This window comes from Myotis yumanensis, unplaced genomic scaffold, assembly GCF_028538775.1.
Source record: "Myotis yumanensis isolate MYYU_CA2020_CCGP unplaced genomic scaffold, mMyoYum1.0.hap1 SCAF_4, whole genome shotgun sequence".
Taxonomy (NCBI): domain Eukaryota; kingdom Metazoa; phylum Chordata; class Mammalia; order Chiroptera; family Vespertilionidae; genus Myotis; species Myotis yumanensis.
The window spans coordinates 54,049,335-54,073,264 of record NW_027223755.1 but is presented as its reverse complement, the minus strand read 5'-3'; the positions used below and the strand labels follow the sequence as shown (position 1 = coordinate 54,073,264).

The 23,930-nt window shown below is 40.8% G+C and overlaps 1 protein-coding gene across 1 annotated transcript in view; it reads left to right on the top strand.

Moving 5' to 3' along the window:
- ELL2 (elongation factor for RNA polymerase II 2) overlaps positions 1-23,930 on the top strand; it is an 86,471-nt gene that overhangs the window by 15,371 nt on the left and 47,170 nt on the right. Inside the window, exon 2 of the mRNA XM_070412362.1 lies at positions 7,960-8,007. Within this exon, the coding sequence (XP_070268463.1) occupies positions 7,960-8,007 (48 nt within the window). The remainder of the gene's footprint in view (positions 1-7,959; positions 8,008-23,930) is intronic.

The following is a 23,930-nucleotide window of genomic DNA, read 5'->3' as shown; positions in this document are numbered from 1 at the left end:
AGCAAATATTTTAGCAGCCAACCCATTAGTCTTGGACTGACTTGTTTGGTGTGTGCAACAGGAAATATTTTGCTTTCAGAGAACAAGAAAAATAGGTTTATTTGCATTACGCTTATTAATTTGTGCAGTTAGTCAGTGTCTGGTAAGCTAGTGTTCAAGAAAAAATAATTTTTATTAAAATGTTCTATTATTTTATGTTAATGATTACTCATTTATTTCAGCCCTTTGTATTCAGCATGTCTCTATCGAAATAAATCTACGTTTCTATGAAAATTGAAGCTTTTGTTTTTTTTTCAGCCCACGTAAACTTAAACCTTGTTTATTTGGCCCATGTTAGCCTTTGGACTAAGAACTTAACAGACCTTTTGATTGCAAAACATCACCTTTATCAGGTTATTGAAGCATTTGTCAAAAGGAGTTTCCCTAGCCAGTTCCAGTTTGCATTGTTTCTTGGCTGGATGAAGATACCTGATCACAATTTTACTTAGATTATAAATTGACTACTATTCAGTTAAACCCTAGAGGACTTGATTTTTAAAAGAGCTGTTTGGTGTCACTATTTAATTGAAGCTAAAAAATCAAAAGTTGAAGCCCTATTGAAATTTATTTGTAATGGGAATGTACTTAGTGAGTTAAACATTATTTTAAAACATGCCATATCATATTTGGCCACCTATATTTACATGATCATTTAAAAATGTACAGTGAATTCAGGTTATGTTTGTGCAGTTAGGCTTAAAACCATTTAGATTAAAAATTAACTGCTTGAATCATTTGCTTTTTGACTCTTAGAACTTATTCCTGGTAGCTATCCCATTAATACACTGGTCAGATGCATAAGTGGCATAGAGTTCTAGCTGCCTTTTGCATTTTTTAAAATCTAAAATTGGGGTTAAAATCAATAAAGCATTTGAGATTCTCTTATGTATTTTTCTTTTCTAGGTTGTCAGATATCTTAAGGGAGTTTTTTTAGTAACAGTAATCTTAGTTTTCCAGTTTGGATAAGCACACAACTATTTTTATTTTTCATAAATGAAAAATGCTAGCACAAATATTTATTATACATGGTCCTTATAGCAAAAAAAAACAACAACCCTATTATTTTTTTAATCCTCACTGGAGGATATTTTTTTCCATTAATTTTTAGAGACAATGTGGAAGAGAGGGAGGAGGGAGGAAGAGAAGGGGGGAGAGAGGGAGAGAAAAAGAGAGAGAGAGAGAGAGAGAGGGAGAGAGAGAAACATCCACGTGAGAGACACATCAATTGGTTGCCTCCCCCATGCACCCTGATCAGGGCCAGGGATTGAACTGAAACCAAGGTATGTGTCCTTGACTGGGAATTGAACCAGAGGCCCTTCAGTCCTCTGGCCGATCCTCTAACCATTGAGCCAAACTGGCCAGGACCAAAACCTATTTTTTCAGTGCGCAGGCCGATGCTCTATCCACTGAGCCAAACCGGTTCAAAACCTATTTTTTAATAAGAAAATGAACTTTGGAAATTGTAGTGGTTTTATGAAATTCATTTTCTTTGGGAACAAAATGCCAGAATAACTGAATGAGCATACGGGCTTTTAAATACTCAGCACTATGAGATAACTGGCTATAGAGGCAAGAAAAAGAAAAGGATTCAGGTGGCTGGATTTGAGGTCCAGCTCTGCTAATCATTAGTTTGATGATCCTAAGCAACACACTTTACCTACTGGAGACTCATTTATCTCCTCCTCTGAAATGGGGAATAATGATACCTTCTTACCACCCAGATTTGGTTTTAGAGGGCTCATTTGAGACAATGGGTACAAAAATGCTCTGTGCATTACAAAACTATATAAACAGAACTATCATTTTTGTTGAAGAATCAGCAATACAAATAGAACAATAAGCATATCAGGAGGTAAGGTTCTAAATTCAGTGATAAGGCAAAAAAAAAAAAAACTGGATAAAGTCAAAATTACTCTTAAAAGTTTCTAAATTGATGTAAAGCATAGTTGTATTGCTTTGTCTATACAACCCTGAATAGTAATCTGTAAGGTATACAAGTATATAGTGTGTACCACATATTTAAAGAGAACATGGCCAAATAATTTTATATTATTTTTTTAGCTGAGCATAATGCAGAATGAATACTTGTAAGCTAAATATGTGTTAGATTCCTCTCTTTCATTATAACTAGGAGTAAGACAATCTATGAAAAAATATATCCCCAACGTAGTAGAATCGTAAACACAGGCATCTGGAAAAACAACAGCTAACAGGAGTTAATTCAAAGTGGGTATAGGTCAGAATTAGCAAAATGGTGGCAGCAGTGTTTTTTTTGGCCTGAAAAAAATTTAACTTTTAAAAATTTGAATCCTCTCTAGGTTGGGCATTTATTCTTCAGCTGTTCACTCCTTATTGCTTTACACTCTGTCTCACATTTACCTGCCTTATGTTATTAAACGCATTAAGTCTTCCATTCCTGATGTATCCAAAGAAAGGCCTAGGTGAGGAAATTAATCTTAAACTTGAATGTTAAGTGAGTGATTAACATGGATTGGCAAAATGTGTTTGGGAAGGTATGCCAGGTTGAAGGAACAGGAAGAAGGTAGAATAATAGAAAAGAAAATGTTCACAAAACAAACAGACAAAAAGGTTAGTATGGCTGAACCACAGTTTAGAGGAAGTGTAGTATGAAATTGGTTGATCCTGTAGATGGCGGCAGGTCTATTTTCTATGTGGAGGAGTTTGCTTTGCCTTGATGGGACCCATTGCAGGCTGTGACACATGCTGAGAGTGGTGTCTGAGAGAGCTTCTGCTAGCTATTTGAATTTGGAAGGAATTGAAAGTAGGGAGGAAGGCCTTTATCTAAATCAGCAGTTCTCAACCTGTGGGTCGCAACCATTGGAAAACACATATAGCATATCAGATATTTACATTACGATTCATAACAGTAGCAAAATTACAGTTATGAAGTAGCAACAAAAATAATTTTATGGTTGGGGGTCGGTCACCACAACATGAGGATCTGTATTAAAGGGTCGCGGCATTAGGAAGGTCGAGAACCACTGATCTAGATCAAGGGTAGGAAACGTCCGGCTCCTTGAAATCATTTGGTCTGGTCCTACCTAGGCATTAGGGGTGAGTTAATTAAATATTTGACCAAATATAGCAGGCTAATTTTTAAGTTGGTAATTTTGCATGGCCTGCGAATGATATTATAAATATCCAAATGGCCCTTGACAGAAAAAAGGTTTGCCACCCCTGATCTAGGTACTTGGTGATAGGGGCTTGAAACAGACAGAGGCTTCCAAAGGTGAGACTAAGCTTAATTTGAGGAAGTTTGGAGCTAACTGGCCAGAGATGATGATTGGGACCTCTGGAGCCACCTTCACTTCATTTTTCTTTGGTGCCTGGTAGTCAAACTTTTAGCACATTTTATCTTTCTTCCATCGGAATGCTTGTTCCAGATGAAGTAATACTAACTTAGGCCTTTCTCACCAGAGTATCTCCAAATAAAGAATCCCCTGGAGCTAATCCTTTATCCTAGCCACAATCCGTCCATCTCCATCTTTCTTACACATGACTGAAGGGACTACTTTCCCTGAAACACTTCTTCCAGCAACTCCCTCTCTTGTTCCAAAACTTAGATGAGTCTCCAATTAGTTGTCAGGTCTAAGGCCCTGCCTGAGAGGGTAATGGAAAGGATTAGGGTGGGGTTATTTCACAGGGTGATAAATCTTTTGAAATCCCAGAGGTCTGAAATTTAAATTACTGACTGTCCTATTTATTCTGTAGTGGATAGAAGCAAAACTGAAGACAAATTTTCAGCCCAAGGAAAGATTAGACAGGGATTTCCAGGTCCAATTCTTACCCTTTGTGTAGTGTTTCAAGTATGAAAGAACTCTACACACAGAGACGTTTGTCCTTTGCCCACATAGTACTCATTCCTGTCTCCTTGCTTTTCTGTTCAGGCAGAGCACTTCTCCCTGGAGTTAGTATTTTCTAAATTGCTACCCAAGATCCACCCTTTCCACAAGATCTTTGGCTTTTCTAGTATATCGTATAACCCATAATCTTCTTTCCTTTTTGAGAGTCCTTACTACACCTCCTGGTAGTACTTAGCCTAGTATTTAATCATTCTCTAATATTCCCTAACTAAAATGTGAACTGTCTGGCATGAAGGAATAGGCCCCCACACTCTTGAATCTCCCATAGCAGATGTGTGTGGAACACCAGGTAGTAGAAGAAAAGCAGCATGACAAAATAGGAGGATTGAGTCCTGAGTTCTGGTCCCAGCTTAGTTAGTAATGGGACACATTGCCTAAGGGGGGTGGGCATCCTATCGAATGAAAAGGAAATATGCAAATTGACCATCACTCCAATACACAAGATGGCCGGCAGGCGAGAGCAGTTGTGGGTGATCAGGCCAGCAGGGGAGGGCAGTTGGGAGAGACCAGGCCTGAAAGAGAGGGCAGTTAGGGGTGACCAGGCTGGCAGAGGAGGGCAGTTGGGGGCGACCAGGCCTGCAGGGGAGGGCAGTTGGGAGGGACCAGGCTTGCAGGGGAGGGCAGTTGGGGGTGACCAGGCCAGCAGGGGAGGACAGTTAGGGGCAACCAGGCTGGCAAGGGAGGGCAGTTGGGGGTGACCAGGCCAGCAGGGGAGGGCAGTTAGGAGTGACCAGGCCAGCAGGGGAGGGCAGTTGGGGGTGACCAAGCCTACAGGGGAGGACAGTTAGGGGCATCCAGGCTGGCAAGGGAGGGCAGTTGGGGGTGACCAGGCCAGCAGGGGAGGGCAGTTGGGGCTGACCAAGCCTGCAGGGGAGGACAGTTAGGGGCAACCAGGCTGGCAAGGGAGGGCAGTTGGGGGTGACCAGGCCAGCAGGGGAGGGCAGTTAGGGGTGACCAGGCCAGCAGGGGAGGGTAGTTGGGGGTGACCAGGCGTGCAAGGGAGGGCAGTTAGAGGCAATCAGGCCGGCAGGGGAGCAATTAGGCATTAATCAGGCTGGCAGGGGAGTGGTTAGGAGATGAGCAAGCTGGCAGGCAGAAGCTTTTAGGGGCAGGCAGGCAGGCAGGCAGGCGAGCAGTTGGGAACCAGCAGTCCTGGATTGTGAAAGGAATGTCTGACTGCCCATTTAGACCCGATCCCGGTGGGAGAGGGTGCAGGCTGGGCTGAGGAACACACACACACCCCCATGCATGAATTTCGTGCACCGGGCCTCTAGTTAACTATATTATCCTTGGATTCAGAATTATGTGATTCTAGTGGCCTATAATTGACTGATAGAATATGGTGGGGGTGAAGAGAGAGAAGACTATAAATTTATGGTTGTGATCCTGGAGAACTAAAAAGATAGAAGTACCCTTGATAAAAAAAGTAGGAAAGAGGTGCCAATTTGGGGGTTGAAGTGGGGTGGTTTAGTGTTTGCCAGTTTTGCTGTCATTGAGTAAGGCAGGAAAATGTAACCAGCCTCAGAAATGTTCAATGTTTGTGATTTGAAAGGAGAGCCAGGAGGTAGGACTGATGGAAATATTGTGAAAACTTGAGCTTAGACCTGTGTTACCCAAATTGTAGGGCAACTTCTACAGAAGAAAGACTTCTTTAGGCTTCTCCAGGCTCATTGCTATTAGTTCAGGAAGAAGTTTAGGTCTGAAAGGTAGGTTTGGGTAGGGTTTTCTTTCTCTAAGGAAATTCTAGCATTAATCTATAATTTGTATATTCATAAAAGACCATGACTTAGAATGAATCACTATTCAAAATTATTTTACAATTTCAATCATCTTTTTATCTTCCCTTTAAAAAAAAAAGACAACAACCCACTTCTCACACACTAAAAAATGAATTTGTTACAAGTATTACTTTGAGCCTGCTGATAAGTCTAAAGTTTAGTGATCATTTTAAGGTAGTAAAACAATGATAATAGTATCTATTATAATGTTTTTTTCCAAGATGTTTATCCATTTATCCTATATAATAAAAGGCTAATATGCAAATTGTTCCCATGGGCGGGAGTTCGACTGACCAGGAGTTAGATGTGCGCTAACCACCAGGTGGCAGCATGGAACATGGCAGGCGTCGGCAATGCGGCGCTGGCAGCAGGTGGCAGTGGAGGCACTGCTGGCCCCAATGGGCCCCGATAAGAGTGGGACCACAGCGGGATGGTGGAGCAGGTGAGCGGGCGGCGCCAGGCCAAGGCGGGTGCGAGTGGGGGCCCTAATTGGCCCACTGGTCACCCCACAGACAGCGATCGGCAACAGCAATGCGGGACGGGGCTGGCAAGCGGACAGCACCAGGCCAAGGCAGGTATGAGCGGGGACCCTGATTGCCCTGCTGGTTGCCCCACAGATCAGGCTTGATTGCCAGCCAGGCCTAGGGACCCTCCCCATGCACAATTTTTGTGCACCGGGCCTCTAGTATAAAATAATAATAGAATGGTTAATGCTACCATGTGCTTTTGTATTTAGATAATCTATCTTTTAAGAAGTACTCATCCTTTCATCTAACTCTTTAGTTTATTGTAATACTGATTAATAAACTTTTAAATCTGCAGGTAATGTGCAGTGGCTGAAGGGAGGGGCACATGGGTGCCTGGCTTTATTTTTATTGGAGATCAATATGAAACCAGAAACCACTGTTTCTGTTTTTGTGTACAGTGGGGCCTTGACTTTCGAGTTTAATTCGTTCCGTGACGGAGCTCGTAACTCAAATTACTCATATGTCAAATCAACAGTGAACGAGTGAGACACGTGATGCTAGGCTGATGTTGTGGCGTTCACTGTGACGTTCGCTGCGCCAACTAGCGGTGGGGTATCTGAAGCTGACTCGTAACCCGAATTTTAGCTTGCAACTCAAAGCAAAAAATCGGCCGAGAGACGGCTCGTATCTCGAAAAACTCGTTAGTCGGGACACTCGTAAGTCAAGGCCCCACTGTATTGTATTTGGATATAAGGATATGAGGAATAGTTTACAGGTTGATATGTTATTATTAAATGTTACTCATATCTGATTTCCTTGTGAATTTCTGTTAACAATTTAGAAAAGCATTCCCATAGAAAACCATACTGGTGACTGTAGATATAGGATATCATGCCTGAGACTATGGTAGATATTTATAATTACAGCTTTTCTTAAAATATTAAAGCTATGAGAATTCATTACAAAACAAAATATTGTTGTAGTATCATAATATTCTCCTAGTGAGCATCTTGTGAGAAAATTGGTAACCTGTTTGACCCTTAATTAAAAACTAGTCTCTGGTAAACTGTGAGAAAATAGAAACAATCATTCAATCTCAAATACTTTAATTTTATATTTCTTTTAATTTTTAAGTATTTTTTTAAATTTTATATTTCTAATGTCCTATTAGGGTTTTGCAAAGTTCCTCCAAATATCTTCCCTATCTCCACCACTTTTAAAAACATATGAAGAGCCCTAGCCAGTTTGGCTCAGTGGATAGAGCGTTGGCCTGCAGACTGAAATGTTTCGGGTTCTATTCTGGTCATGGGCACATGCCTGGGGTTGCAGGCTTGATCCCCAGTAGGGGGCATGCAGGAGGCAGCCAATCAATGATTCTCTCTCATCGTTGATATTTCTCTCTCTCCCTCTCCCTTCCTCTCTGAAATAAATAAAAATATATTTTAAAAAGTATGAAGAAACTAAGCCAGAGTATGATTTTTCAATGTACTAGTAAAATTGAATTTGTATACTCATCATATTTTTACCAAATTGTATCAGTCATTTAAAAAAACCTGATCAGCTATACTGCCAAAAGATACCTTTGGTTGTGTTATTCAGAGAAATGTCAATAGTGTGCTACTGTTCATCAAGGCATCTTAATAAAATGACGTGTAAACCTAAGTACATGATGAAAAGGTATTTTCACAGACTATACCACTGACCAAATGCACAGATTTAAAGTTTAAACATTTAATTCTGTGTCACAGTAATCAAGTTTGACCTGTTTGTTTCTTATGTTTCTTTTAACAGAACTTAATTCCTTTTCGACCTTCAATTCAGTTCCAAGGGCTCCAAGGGGTGAGTACTCATTGATTTAGCAAGAAAAGCTATTATTTTCATACATTGTTTTACCTAAGTCTTAAAATTTGTTTTCACCTGTGCCTCTTAATGTACTGTGGGGCCTTGACTTACGAGTTTAATTCGTTCCGTGACGGAGCTCGTAACTCAGATTATTCATATGTCAAATCAACAGTGAACAAGTGAGACACCTGATGCTGGGCTGATGTTGTGGCATTCACTGTGATGTTCGCTGCGCCAACTAGGGGTGGGGTATCTGAAGCTGGCTCGTAACCCGAATTTTAGCTCACAACTCAAAGCAAAAAATTGGCTGAGAGACAGCTTGTATATCAAAAAACTCGTTAGTCGGGACACTCGTAAGTCAAGGCCCCACTGTACTCATATTTTATGAACTTTGTGACTAAATGTAAATTTCTGACACCTTTACAACACTTGAATTATATTCTTTTTAGTTAAAAAATAGTTAAGATATACTTATTGACAGTAGATTTTTGCAAATCATGGGTAATTGCATTTTTTAACCATTTTATTGCAATGTAACATATACAAAGTATAATGAGAATGTCTTGTTTACCACAATCCTATATAATAAAGAGGTAATATGCAAATTGACCATCACTCTAAACACACAAGATGGCCACCCCCATGTGGTCAAAGATGGCCACCACAAGATGGCCAGCAGGGGAGGGCAGTTGTGGGCAGTCAGGCAGGCAGGGGAGGGCAGTTGGGGGCAAACAGGCCTGTAGGGAAGGGCAGTTGGGTGGAACCAGGCCTGTAGTGGAGGGCAGTTGGGGGGAACCAGGCCTGCAGGGGAGGGCAGTTAGGGGCAACCAGGCCAGCAGGGAGGGCAGTTGGGAGTGACCAGGCCTGTAGGGGAAAGCAGTTAGGGGCAACCAGGCCTGCAGGGAGGGCAGTTGGGGGTGACCAGGCTGGCAGGGGAGGGCAGTTAGGGGTTACCGAGCTGGCAAGGGAGGGCAGTTAGGGGTGACCAGGCCTGCAGGGGAGGGCAGTTAGGGGCAACCAGGCCTGCAGGGAGGGCAGTTGGGGGTGACCAGGCTGGCAGGGGAGGGCAGTTAGGGGTGACCAGGCTGGCAAGGGAGGGCAGTTAAGGGTGACCAGGCCACGAGGGGAGGACAGTTAGGGGAAACCAGGCCTGCAGGGAGGGCAGTTGGGGGTGACCAGGCCGGCAGGGGAGCAGTTAGGCGTCGATCAGGCTGGCAGGGGAGTGATTAGGGGGTGATCAGGCCGGCAGGCAGAAGCAGTTAGGGGCAATCAGGCAGGCAGGCAGGTGAGCAGTTGGGAGCCACCAGTCCTGGATTGTAAGAGGGGTCCCAGATTGGAGAGGGTGCAGGCTGGGCTAAGGAACAACCCCCACCCCATGCACGAATTTCATGTACCGGGCCTCTAGTTAAGTTATAAAGAATTATTAATTTCAGGCAAATTCTGATTATGTGATATTGTTTTTATTAACAACTATTCTATTTAATTTCTTTGATTGTACATACTAGGAAATTAAATGTATAGATAGAAAATTGAGTTTTTCCAGTACACAGAATAAACAACGAGTTCTATTTTATTGTGCATTTAAAAACATAATAAATGATAACTCCTAATAAAATGCACCTATGAATTTTTGTTTATAATAGATGATAGACTTTACAGTACTGTCAGTATTATTTATTATTATTAATATTTAATATTAAATAAATAGACACAGTCATTCCTTCATCTAAGTTAACATGCATTTCTGAATTTGTCTCTGTATAGTATAGTATGGAGAGTTGGAATATCTGTAAATAGAGTTTAGCCTATAGAGAAAAGGCAAGTTGGGGAGGCGGGGAGATTATATTTCTGCTTACTATAAATCTACATACTTATGACTTTTTATCATGTCACAAAATGCAAAGTTCAATGTAAATAAATCCAATCTTTCTAAACTTTATAAGTTGAAAACATTTCAAGAGTCGAGATTAGTTATATCATTCAACACCAAGTAGGAGTATTTTTAAATTTTGTGTAATGCTAACTTGAAAGAGATGTTTGTGTGTGGATGTCAGAGCTTTACATGATAGCTTTTTTTTTTTTTTTTTTTTTTTTTTTTTTTTTTTTTTTTTTTTTTTTTTTTTTTTTTTTTTAAATATATTTTATTGATTTTTTACAGAGAGGAAGGGAGAGAGATAGAGAGTTAGAAACATCGATGAGAGAGAAACATCGATCAGCTGCCTCCTGCACATCTCCCACTGGGGATGTGCCCGCAACCCAGGTACATGCCCTTGACCGGAATCGAACCTGGGACCTTTCAGTCTGCAGGCCGACGCTCTATCCACTGAGCCAAACCGGTTTGGCTACATGATAGCTTTATAAGAACATCCTTTTTTTTTTTTCTCCCAAGTTACCGAGTGTTCATGAATGGGATTATAATTGGAACAAGGTTCTCCTGAATTGTGTTTTATAGCTTTTTAGGTAGTCTTTAGCACATGCTGATTCTTTTTCTTTTGTTTGTTTGTTTTGTTTTTTTGAGGTGTTCATTTCAGTTGTTTACTTAAGGCTTCTTGAGTTTTCTGGAAATTTTTAATGGTATTAGTTATATCGTAAGAGATGTTCCAGAGGCAGGCCCTGGGTCCATGTACCCTGGAGGGCTCCACAGAAACAGTAAAGGGTTATGTTGACACAAGAAACACCTAGACCTGTAAGAATTTTATGAGTTTATTTGAGCCAAACTGAGGACACTTGCCAGGAAGCAAAATCTCAATGGATTGAGAAAATGCTCTGGAAAAATGGCAGGTTTTTGTTTTGTTTTGTTTTGTTTTGTTTTGTTTGTTTGTTTTAGTGTATGTTTATTAAACCTGGGGATAGTGAAGGGTTTAGGATAGAAGAAGCAACTGGTGAGAGCCTAGGTGGGGCTGCTTGGCTCACTGGGAAGTCAGAGGAAAGGGGGCCTTGGAGACAGGTTTAGTGGGTTAGCCCAGGACAAGCTGCCACTGCCCTTTGCTCCCCTGATTGTAAGTCTCGTGGGTACCCTTAGAGTTTAGGAGATGCACACCTGAGAGGGAAGAAAGGCATGGGCATGCTCCCAGGAGGGAGAGCACATCTAGCTTTAGCACTTATTATATACATCGGAATCAAAGGGGGAGATGTAGATGGGTTACATGAAATTTGCTGGTGATTAGGGAGACTAGAGAAAACAAAGCAGGAAATCTCTGGGTTTGGATAAAAAGTAAAAGGAATGGACATACACTTCTTTTTCATAGGTGGATATAGGATAGTTAACAATTAACACAATAACAATAACAATGAGGGGCTCTGTAGTCTCCTGCTCTGGTGGGAAATAGTGCCCTGAAGGATTTGGTAAAAGGAAATTAACCCTAATTTTCCAAAGGTATGTTATCCTAGATGCAAAAAGACAATAACAGCCGAAACCGGTTTGGCTCAGTGGATAGAGCGTCGGCCTGCGGACTGAAAGGTCCCAGGTTCGATTCCGGTCAAGGGCATGTACCTGGGTTGCGGGCACATCCCCAGTAGGAGATGTGCAAGAAGCAGCTGATCGATGTTTCTCTCTCATCGATGTTTCTAACTATCTATCTCTCTCCCTTCCTCTCTGTAAAAAATCAATAAAATATATTTAAAAAAAAAAAAAAAGACAATAACAGACAGGCTCATTTAAGGTAAAGATTGACCTTTGTCAAGGAAGATGCTGGCCTAGATCATGACTACTCACCATGACTTGCTTTTATATGGAAAGTTTTTATTTCAGACCAACTTATGTGATTACTTTAGGTCTCAGAATTTATAAGGCCTACTATGCAGGCCTCCCCTTAGCTTGTCAAGGAGGAGAGGGCAAGACCCTCACTAGCAGCTGCCACTTTGGGTCTGCTTCTTCCCTTAAGTCTCTCTCCCAGTTAGAACATGGATGCCAGGGCAATGCAAGTGAATAACATTTTCTTAGGGAACACCAGGTTGGATTGAATAATGATGAACCAATATGTGCAGGCTTTCAAATTCTTGATTCATGCAGACATATGCAGCTTTCATCAGTCTTAAGGAATATAGTTTTCCTACCAATTGCTCTCAGGCTGTAGGCATCATTGCAAAGCAGGCAGTTTATATTTGAAACCTTGTACATCCTTTTCTGAATTCTACTACTTCCCCCAAGCTTGTCTGTCTCAGCTTCCCCAGTTTATCTATGCAAGCTCCATTCTCTCTCCCTATTCCATCCTCACCTGAGTATAATTCATGATAAAACTAATTTGGATATAAATGACTGATAGGTTTAAATTTTAATAGGTATTTTAATTTTAGCAGATAAGCTTTTTAACCCAAATGAATGGTTGTTGGATTTCATAGAGTAGAAGATAGAGGGGTGAAAGGGGAGGAAGTTGCAGACTGACAACTGTGGGATATGTGGCCCAACCTTGCTTATTCTGGGTTCTGTCTCCTTGTCCCCTCCACCCCAACTGCTATCCACTTTTTATTCTAACTGGGAACAAAATATATGGACTCAGCATTGTTTCATAGCCTGCAGCTGCATTCCATCCGCCCCTCCCCCCTTCTCTTTGCCTAGCTCTCACCAGCCTTTTGGGACTTAGTGAAAACAAAGAGTCATTACGGGGGAGAGAGTGGGTTGGCACTGCCCACAGGGAATACACAGGGCCACAAATGTGAGGGTCTCTGTACAGTGCTCCTCTGTTTGTCTAGAGAGGCATGGTAATTTAACATTGCCTTTGCTGATTGCTCTAGAAACTCTTAAGATGTACACTTACAGTTTTCCTATGTGGAAAATGTTTAGGACTTCAAATGGAAGGTTTAAATTTAGGTTCCCACAAAAGATACTTTTCCTTAATGAGAAATTTTAGTTCTCTTTTACTACAGTGTTTCAGAAACTTTGAAAAATGTTTCTAGAAAGGATTTAGCAAATCAAACAAATTTACAGTTTTTGCATTAAACATGTTTGAAAATATACAACTATCATGATAATGTCATATGTAGGCATATTTGAAGCATAACCGAAGCGTTGTTAAAATATCATTTTAAAAGTGAACATTTACTGTTAAAAATATATCCTGATGCTAAGCACTGCATGGTTATATTGTTCCTTGTTACCAATATAGGATTTCCCCCGCCTCAGTAGTGTCTTTAGGAGGTCAGAATTTGAGTTTTGGCAGGTTAGCTTTTAAGCATGTTTACTTTTGTGCCTGAATATGTTCTCTGAGGTTGAAATTTTCTTCTAAAAAAAAGGCAAAGTGGAACATTAAACAAAGTATAGCAATATACTGTTACGGAGTAAAAATTCTGAGAATCATTGATTACCTGGATTTTTATCATCACAACTGGGCAGCAACTTTTATAGTATAAAAAATGTAAATTGTATCTTTGACAATTCATCTCCCCCCTTTCCTTTAGCAGGGGTGAGGAACGTCGAGATGGGGAAATCATTTGGTCTAGCCCTGCCAAGGCATTAGGAGTGAGTTAATTACATGTTTGACCAAATATAGCAGGCTACTTTTTAAGTTGATAATTCTGTATGGCCCTCAAATGATGTTATAAATATCCTTGGCAGAAAAAAGGTTCCCCACCCCTGCTTTAGAGGAAGAGGGTGCTCAGGAAATTGAATGGTCATTGAAGGCATTTTATGGATTCAGAAAGAGGAGGAAATATCTGTAGGAGCAGTTGATTGTGATTTCTAAGCTTGTGATTATCAGGAGCTACATAAATCAGCTACACATGTCTTATTGACTTCCCTGAAGAGTATGAGTCAACTAATTATCCTCACAGTTTTAATTCATACGTATGATGCTCACTAACTAAAGGTTTCCTAGGATTATACATCCTGTAGACCCATTTCAGTTGAACAGAAAAAGTGGTAAGATTCACGTGGGCTACAATATTGAGGTGTTCAGGTTACAACATTCAGAGGAAAATGCTGCATCTTTATTGTCAGGTAAATTTTATACAAATCAGAATAGTTCTGTCTCTTATATTTTAACGGAAATATACTGAAATTGTGGCAGGTGGAAATTTTCTCAAAAAGTGTGTCTCAGTGCAGTTTTAAGAACTAAACCCTGTATTTTTTTGTTTGTTGAACATTTCTTGTCTGAAAACACAGATATGGAGGCAGACCTGTAACTACACTGTAGGTCTCCACATCACCAGGGGAAAGTTCTCCTTGCTATTATTGCAAAGTTTTAAAAGGAGAAGCAAATTAAGTCAGTGTTTTAAAGTAACAGGCAGTTGTAACTGATGAAGTTATCTATTAACATAATTATTTTTCACAATAAACTGTCATCAGTGGATGTGCTAATAGTTTTATTGTTCTGCTTGTTTCTTATTTTAGGACACATTCTTTTAGTCCCTATAGTTCCACATACTCTGCTAAGTGTTTAGTGTGCAAAGATACAGGGGTGGGTAAAACATAGGCTCCGCCCTCAGGGCACTCCTTCTGACAAACATACAGACTAATACTCAGAAAAGAATAATGTAGAGCATATCCAGAACCCTCCACTGGGAACTTCTATAGAAATAGGGGACTGTCAGGAACAAGGCTTATGTGTACATTTCTGATTGATATGAATCAGCATTTTAAACAAAGGTTTCAGTAGATGCAAAATACTATATCCTGGCATAGGTATGTAAAATTCCTACGGGCCTATTAAAATCCATGTGCACACATACACAAAAAGATAGATCTGTGGTATGTTTACAATTTGGACAAAATCTGAAATGGCAACGTTTTTTGCAGAAAATAAAGGCCACATCCTCTGGTGTGCAGCAGCCTTGCAGAGTGGACTTGCCTGCTGCCTCAGGGACTCAGGTGTGCAGGGAATGATTGCCACAGGACAATGAGAAACAGTGTTAACTTTGTCACAGCAAATGGGATCCAAAAATCCTATATTAACTCAGTATTTGCTATGAGAATGTTGTTCTAAATTCTTTCTAATTTAATTGCTTACTTCAGACTCAGCAATCCCAGAGGCTTTAAAAAACAGAAGTTAGGTTTGCATACATAATTTAGAAATTACTTGTGAGAAAAGGACTGAAAATAGAAAATATATATGTATGTATGTGTGTGTGTGTGTGTGTGTGTGTATCTATAATAGAGGAATATGCAAATTGTCTGTTACAGCATCACATTACGACTGGATCAGAAGGCTGCATCCCCGTCCTCTGCTCAGGCAGCTGCAAGGCCCGGGGTAGGATAGGTTATGATAGGAGGGGATAAGAAAGGAGAGGGACAGGAAGGCAGGCCTACATGCAGACATGCCAAGAGGAGAAACAGAAATATAAAGAGGGAACAAGAAAAAGACGCAGGAATGGAAAAGGGAAGGAAACGTGGGGCTGCACACAGGAGGGGGTGGCGACCATGGGAGGCGCCCCACCCAGATGCGGGAGGAGAGCGGTGGCCCCCGACGCGGGCCATTGGCAGGGAGACACCCACAGGTCCGGGACGGAGTGGTGGATGGTCCGAGGCCTTCTGGGCAGAGGCGCTCCTGCTTTGTGGCAGCAGTGCCCAGGCCATGCGGGCCTCGGCCACCCTCGCTGGGCCGGGCATCCCAGGTAGGGAATGGGAGCAGGACAGCGGCGGGGAAGCTGGGGAAGGGGAAATGGCGAACACCTGGCTGGGGCTGAGCCCTAGGGGTTAATGCCCCTCCCCCGCAACGGAAGCTTTAAAAAGGGAAAGAGGGCGGGAAGAACTTTATAAAGGAGTCAGTAGGGAGCAGAGTTAAAGAAGGAAAGAGGCTGTATGAGTGAACTGTAAGAGCTATAATGAAAATCAAGTATAGTTGTGTAATGGGGACAGATTTTAAAAGTAGGAGTCAGCCGCCACGCCCACACCTACTCCCTGGCAAGACCTTGACACGGTGGGCGTGGACGTCTTCCCAACCCGGCCTCACCCCATGGTCTTGACTGAGCCCCAGATCCCAGAGCCAAGCCCTCCCGCGGGACGTGGCTGCGTGTCCTGGCCCCCAGGAGCATCTGATGGGCGGGGGGCAGACACACAGCCAGTGTCCACCTATGTCGGCAGCTCACAACCCCGAGACCCCGAAGCGCAGGCACGCTGGCCTTTCTGGAATTATTGCTGCTTGTTCCGATTCCACCCTTTCCTCTGGGGACTGGCTGTGGGTGTGGGGAGCATCTCGCCCTGAGCTGGGTGCCTGCACGTGGCCAGGCAGCCATGTGGTCGTAGTGCTGAGTCCCGCAGGGTTCCCGCGGCCTAGGGCTGGGCTTCACTACCAACAATGGGGGCCGGGAAGCCACGGCCACGCGGGTTGTGTCTTTCATTCCCCGGGTGTGGTTTGTCTCACGTCATGAGCACAGTGGGCCCTGGAGGGGGTCTCCTAGTGAGTGGTCTTGCACTTGAATGTCTGTGATGGCCCATGAAATCCGCTTGGCAGTCTGTTTGGCTAGAAAACAGTGGCTGAGAAAAGAGGACATTTAACTGCTTGGTGGCTTTGGGTGAGTCATGTAATATTAGTGGTAACTTGATCAAAATGTGAGAATAATGCTTTCTGTGTCTTAAGGAGTGGGCGGAGCCCGGCGATCACCTAAATCTCTTCCAGTTCTAAGATGGATAGATGATTGTCTTCTTGAGACATCCCCCCCCCCCCCCCCCCCCCCCCGCCCGGCCCAGATAATTACATTTGAGGCCTTATCAGGATCATGCTATGGAATCTTAAATTATAGTAACGTTTAGTATTAACTATATCATTCTATTTTTCAAAAGAACCCTAGGTAATTTATACACACTATATCGATGCATATAAATGGAAATACGATTTTTCAGATGAACATATTTTTAAAGCTGATACATAGTGTCGGGATCCGTTAAGATGTGACTTTGAATTATGTTCTTGGGGTTCATGACTTGACGGTCTGAACAGCTTGCGTGCTGCCCCGGAAAACAAGCCTTCCATCTTCCGTGCCTCCCTTCCACCCCTCGTGGCGAATAAACTCGCTGTGGTGTCCAAAAAAATAAAAAATAAAAAATAAATAAAAGTAGGAGTCAGAAAAGAAAAAAGATAAATGATAGTGACTAATTAGGCAGGTAGATAGATATTAAAACAGTGGAAGTAAGTAGAGAAGAATGTATGGGAAAGGTAGGATAAGAGAGAAAGGGAGGGAAGAAAAGTTGTAAAGGGGAGCTGGTAGAGCTTAAAAGGAGAATGGGAAGAAGAAAGAAATGGGGGAGGGAGCAAAGCAGGTCCGAGGGAGGAAGTGAAGAAAAAAAATTACGGTGGGAAGGAAGGAAAAAGGGAGGGAGGAGAGGGGTAAAGATAAAGGAAAGAAGGAATGTGGGGAGGGAGGGAGGATAGGAAAAAGATGAGAAGAAGGATGATGGAACAGAAGTAGGAAATGAGGAAAGAAAAGTTTATAGATGATGAGTCAGTAGGAAAAAGTATTACATAAAGGAGAGAGAAAAATTGTGTGAGAGGGAGAAGCCAGTAAGGAAGTCAAATACAATTGTGTGTGAAGGGGATACGATTAAAAAAAAAAAAAGTTAATAGGGGGCAACCAGGCCAGCAGGGGAGGGCAGTTAGGGGTGACCAGGCTGGCAGGGGAGGGCAGTTAGGGGAGATCAGGCCAGCAGGGGAGGGCAGTTAGGGGGATCGGGCAGGCAGGCAGAGTGGTTAGGGCAGGCAGGCAGGTGAGCAGCTAGGAGCCAGAGGTCCCATATTGCGAGAAGGATGTCCAACTGCCAGTTTAGATCCGATCCCTATGGGCAGTTGGACATCCTCTGAGGGCTCCCAGATTGGAGAGGGTGCAGGTCAGTCTGAGGGACACCACCCCCCATGCACGAATTTTGTGCACCAAGCCTCTAGTTTTCTATAAGTACCATGGAGTGTCTCCTATAAAATACAGAGTCACGCACACTTTTCCAAGAATAAACAAGGAATAGCCAGCCAAACAAGTTTTAAATGTATGTCTTCCAAAAAGGCATAGTGACTTGAAGATTAATCAGCATTTAACTGTTAACTTTAAAGGCTTGAATAGTGCTATAAAATTCTTTCAGTAGAGTCATTGACGCTAAAGAACACAGGTTGGATTTTTCTTCTCTTTTTTTTAACTTCCAAACTTAGCAAAGTGCTTCAAGTTTTTTGTTTTTTTTTTAATTGTTTATTTTTCTTTGGCAGGCTGGGGAGAAGATTGGGTCTGGAAAAACTAAATTACACAGTATTTGAAATTAGTAGGCAATTTCAGCCCACCTGCAAAGGCTTCCTGAACACTATCCTTCTCTAACCTACTTGATACCTGGGAAGCAAAGATAAGTTTCCACTTGAAATAGCAACAGGGATAAAAATAAATCCCCAACACTGCCATTTGTTCTTAGATGATATGCCTGCACTCTGACTGCTTTCCGTGCTGATTTTGGTTTGGCTAGCCCACTGGTTTTGCCAACAGTTGTGTTTAGTCAGTCTGCTCAAAGGTTGTTGACTAACAGCTACCTTTATACACCCTGTTCTGAATGTAATTAATACTAGAAGGATGCTAAAATTATATCCTTTTGTAATGCTAGTTCTGTTTTATTCTTTTAATACTAACTGGCTGACTTGTAAATAACATTTTAATATTTGCATTGAATTATAACTCTAACCACATGTTAATTTACTAAGGTATTAATACAATAGAAAATTATCTAATTGGAAATAGTTAACTTTGATATCTATCAAAGGTTATATTATCTAGTATATATTATAATTGTATATATAATATGTAATATATCTATACTAATAAAAGGGTAATATGCTAATTAGGGTGGACATCTTCCGACATCCATCCAGACAAAGCCATATCGGCTATGAGGCCTGGGGCTCAGGCAGCCGTGGGCTCAGACAGCCTCCGCGGCCGGCAGTGGCAGCAGCAGCGGGGTGATGGGGGCGGCGCCTTCCCCTGATCAGCCCAGTTGCCTCCCGCACAATTTAGGACGTCAATAGGACATCCCCTGAGGGCTCCCAGACTGTGAGAGGGGGCAGGCCAGGCTGAGGGACTCCCCACCCCGCAGTGCATGAATTTTCATGCACCAGGCCTCTAGTAAATGTATAATTATACATGTATATGTAGAATCTCATATTTGGCCAAGGGAATGGTCTGACATTCTGGAAACTCATTATTTCAAACAATAATTGAATCATAGTTTGAAGTTATTGTAAATTGACCAACTTCTCTATTTTATGTTGCCATTCTCCTCTGCCCTCATCTTTCTGTGTAAGAACTAGCCGCAGGGTTTCTCAAGGAGAGTAGTGAGCTAAATTCACCATCTGTGTCTTCACAACTCAACCAGGTACCACTACAGGCACCAGTGGCATAAGGGGGACCTAGCCCACCTCCTGCCCTGGAAGAGTGCAGAATGGTGGAGGGTGGGAGGGTAATTTTGTGTGTTTGTGGTACCTGGGGAAAGTGTTTCTAAGTACTCACGGACCACAGCCTCACACAGGCTCCGTGTGGGCTACAGCAGATCAAGCTTCCCAAAACATGATCAGGAACAGGAGTTGAAGGTAAAACCATCCTGCTCTGCCCTTCACCAAACTGTGGTCACTTTGGGAAGCAGCAACTGAAACTATTATTGAAATCTATAGCTGTCACAAATACCATAAATTACATTCTTAGCAGTGAGTTAAGCTTACTATCATCATTCAGTAAGCATTATGCATTCTCACTGTGTACCAGGCACCATGATAGACAATGTATAGATAAAGGTAACTGGGACCTTGAAATATCAGCTCTTGTTTCTAATTGACATCAACTGTTTGTCAATAAAATCTGCCATGATGGCTTTGCTTTCTTGTTTCCCACCTAAAACTGAAACTTATGAAGTTGAGTCACCTATGATACAGACATTGTCACTTTAATATCACTAATTTAAGCTTGGAAAATAATCTTTTTATCATTCTATAACATCTGTGCTTCTTACAGCTAAACCACCCTTAAATTTAAACCATGAGCATTATTTAAATATCTTTTGACCTCTTACTATGTGTATGGCCCTATCCTAGGCACACAAGATGAGCTTATAAGAGCTTTCTTATAAGGAAGTCAAAATTTAAAGCAGGAAATACAATTTAGCATAATATGTCCAAGCCCAAGATCTTATTTCAAACTATTTAACCCACACACATACACACAAAATGCTATTGATTTCAAGGTGTGTTTTATTTTTAACATTGAATGTCTTTGGAATTGGAATGCTTCTCATTATCAGTGGCATCTTAGTATTGTGTCATAGTTTGTCAGCATTTTATATTATACAGTAGTGCATAAAACCATGAATTGTTTTACAATTGCTGGCATCTTAGATTCAATTAACCATAGTCATGCAGTGGAAGTAGAGTTCCTATGTTCTGCAATAAGAGTTTATCTAAATAGAGTTATCTTCAATAGTTTTATTTCCTGACCTCCCCCACCCCCACCCCTCTTGACTAGCTTGCTTCTTAGCTCAATATGTTAAATAATCTGGAGAATTTATAGGGAAGGTATATTTTTATAACCATTCTTGAATTGTGATATAAACTGCAAGGAACAAAAGTATAGAATTAAATGTTCTCAAGTTTGTTTTTTTGGCTAAAAACCTTAACTTATGAAAGTAACTTGCTTTGAAAACAAGTTTAGAAGAAAAAAGTTATTGACTTAAAGACTTGAAAAGCCCAGTCTTGCTTTGAGGCTAATGAATTTGCCCTTATTAGGCTAAGAATTTTCAGTTCTAATTAGTACTATATTTAGCATATAGTACTATAGTGCTAAATATAGTACTATAATTAGTACTACAATTAGTACTATATTTAGCATAAATGCACAATTATCTATTCTATTATTTTGTATATAGATTCCAATTATTTTTTTCTTTAAAAAATTTTTTTTATCGATTTCTGAGAGGAAGGGAGAGGGAGAGAGAGATAGAAACATCAATGATAAGAGAGAATCATTGATCAGCTGCCTCCTGCATGCCCCCTACTGGGGATCAAGCTCACAGCCCGACATGTGCCCTTGACTGGAATCAAACTTGGGACCCTTCAGTCCACAGGCTGACACTCTATCCACTGAGCCAAACCAGCTAGGGCTCAATTATTTTTCAATACAGACAGTCCTTTGGTTACATCAGACTCGACGTACGTCATTTCGTGGTTATGTCACCATCGCCCATTTATTTATAAAAAAAAAAAGTTCCATCATTTCAACATATGTACTTATGTGCTTTATGTTTTTTATTATTTATTTACCACAAGTAAAGGTCAGGAATCGTTATCTTTCTTTCAAATTTTTTTTACTGTTTCACTTCATTACTGCTGTGTATGTGTTCCATGTGAGTGACATAGGTGCTTATGTAGGTGGGTTCCGACCTACTGTGAAAATCATGTTATGTTGCACCATAGGAAGGGATCTCCGATGTAACCCGAGGACCTACTGTAATTACAGCTAAAATTTATTAAATACTAGAGGCCCAGTGCACAAATTCGTGCACCGGTGGGGTTCCAGTGAGTCATGTGGTTAGGTTTGCAATTTAACATGCTTTTTCAATAGCTACCTTGACTTAGTTATTCTTTATATATGGGAAGGAAGGGAAAGGAAGAGTCAAGGATGGCTCCATATATATATGAAGAGCATTTGGTTAGATAGTGAGGCCATTATTCAAGATCTGAAATAGATGAAAGAACAGATTAAGGTAGGAGACATGGAGTGTGTTTGTTTTGGGACATGCTTTACAGGTGTTCAGATAATATACCACACCTTATTTTATTAATATAGAGCTGTCCAGAAGGCATGGGGAATTTAGGACAAAAAGGTTTTCAAGAAGCAACCCCAAAAGGACACTTAATAGGATTTAATTATACTTGGAGGCCCAGTAATTAGAAGAAAAAAAAGGTGTATTTACAGATAGAATAAAATCATAGGTAAGGGTTGTTGTTGTTTTTAACTGTCAAGAATACTGGCTTATTTGTGAACACTTTTAGGAGTGTTGATACTTTTAATTACTGACACTTAGGGAATTTTCAGCTCCTGTTGTGAAATTTTGTTCACACTAATTAAGAACAATGGCAGGCTAATAGAGATAAACTGTGACATATTGATGCAGTGGAAAAATACACAATAGTGAAAGACAGTGATTTAGTAGTAGACTCTGAATTTTAGAGTATACAACATGGCAGTGAAAGCCCTAAGTGGGCAGAAGACTACATTTGGTGTGACATCATTTTTTAAAATATATATTTTTATTGATTTCAGAAAGGAAGGGAGGGAGAGAGAGATAGAAACATCAATGATGAGAGAGAATCATTGATCGGCTGCCACCTGCTCACCCCACACTGGGGATCAAGCCCACAACTGGGGCATGTGCCCTGACTGGGAATTGAACCATAACCTCCTGGTTCACAGGTCGATGCTCAACCACTGAGCCACGCTGGCCGGGCTGGTGTGACACCATTTTTATAAAGTTCAATAAAGAGGCAAAAATCAAATAATATGTTTTATATGTATGTGCACACGTGATAAAATTATTAAAAATAAATTATGATAATCGCAAAAGGTAGAAAAGTTATTACCTCTGGTAGAGAAAGGTAGGCAGAAGGGCCAGGAGAAGAGCAGATGGGTAGATACATTATTGCTAATGTTCTGTTTCTTAAGTTGGGAGGTGAGTTCACAGGTGTTCATTGTGTCATCAAACTTCTTAACTATCAAGCTGTATTTGTTTTGTAGAAACAAATATTACATAAATTAGTTTGTTTTCATTATGGTTAACTTTAAATATAATTTGTCATCTTCATGGATTAAATGGGGAAAAAACACACACAAATTATTTCAATAGATGCCAAAAAGGCATTTGATAAAAATTTGGTATTAAATTTGGATTAAAACTTTAGGTAAGTAATAGAAAGAATAATTCTTCCTTAACATGATGAAAAATATCTTTGTCAAACTAATAGCCGGTTACCATACTTAGAGATAAGACAATATAAATATTCTTATTAATGTTAGCAATAAAATACAAATGCCCACTATCATCTCTATAGTTTAACATTGTTCTGAGAATGCTCGGTAATGACATGGAAAGAAAATGAAATAAAAGCTATGGATAATAGATAAGTGGGAGCAAATTTGCCAGTATCTGCAGATAACCCAAGTAACCAGGTTAAAAACTTATAAGATTTTCTTCTGTAAGGTGGTCAGTTCAGAAATAACTGTTTGAAAAAACTAGCAGCCTAATAGTGGGAGGGTAGAATGAAGAGAAGTCTCTTTTAAAATGGGAGTAATATCAGAATGTTTGTAAATTGATGAGAAATATATATATATATATATATATATATATATATATATTTAAATAAATATATTTTTATTTACTTTAGAGAGGAAGGAAGAGGGAGAGATAGAAACATCAGTGATGAGAAAGAGTCATTAACTGGCTGCCTCCTGCATGCCCCCTACTGGGGATCAAGCCTGCAACCCAGGCATGTGCCCTGACCAGGAATCAAACCATGCCTTCCTGGTTCATAGGTCAATGCTTAACCACTGAGCCACACCACTTGGGCTAAATTATATACTTATATTCATTCCACATAAAAAGATATGATATTTATCTTTCTCTGACTTATTTCACTCAGTATAATGCCCTTGAGGTCCATTCATGATGTATGTGTACACACGCGCGCGCGCGCACACACACACACACACACACACACACACCACAATTCCTTTATCTACTCATTTATTAAGTGACACTTAGGTTGTTTCCATATCTTGGCTATTGTAAAAAATTCTGCAGTCAATGTAGGGGTTCAGGTTCTTTTTGAATTAGGATTTTCATTTCCTTTGGATAAATACCCAGAAGTGGAATTTCTGGATCATATTCTATTTTTAATTTTTTGAGGAACCTCCATTCTGTTTTCTATAGAATGGGAATGTTTTATATAGTGGCTGCACCAATTTATTTTCTCAGCAAC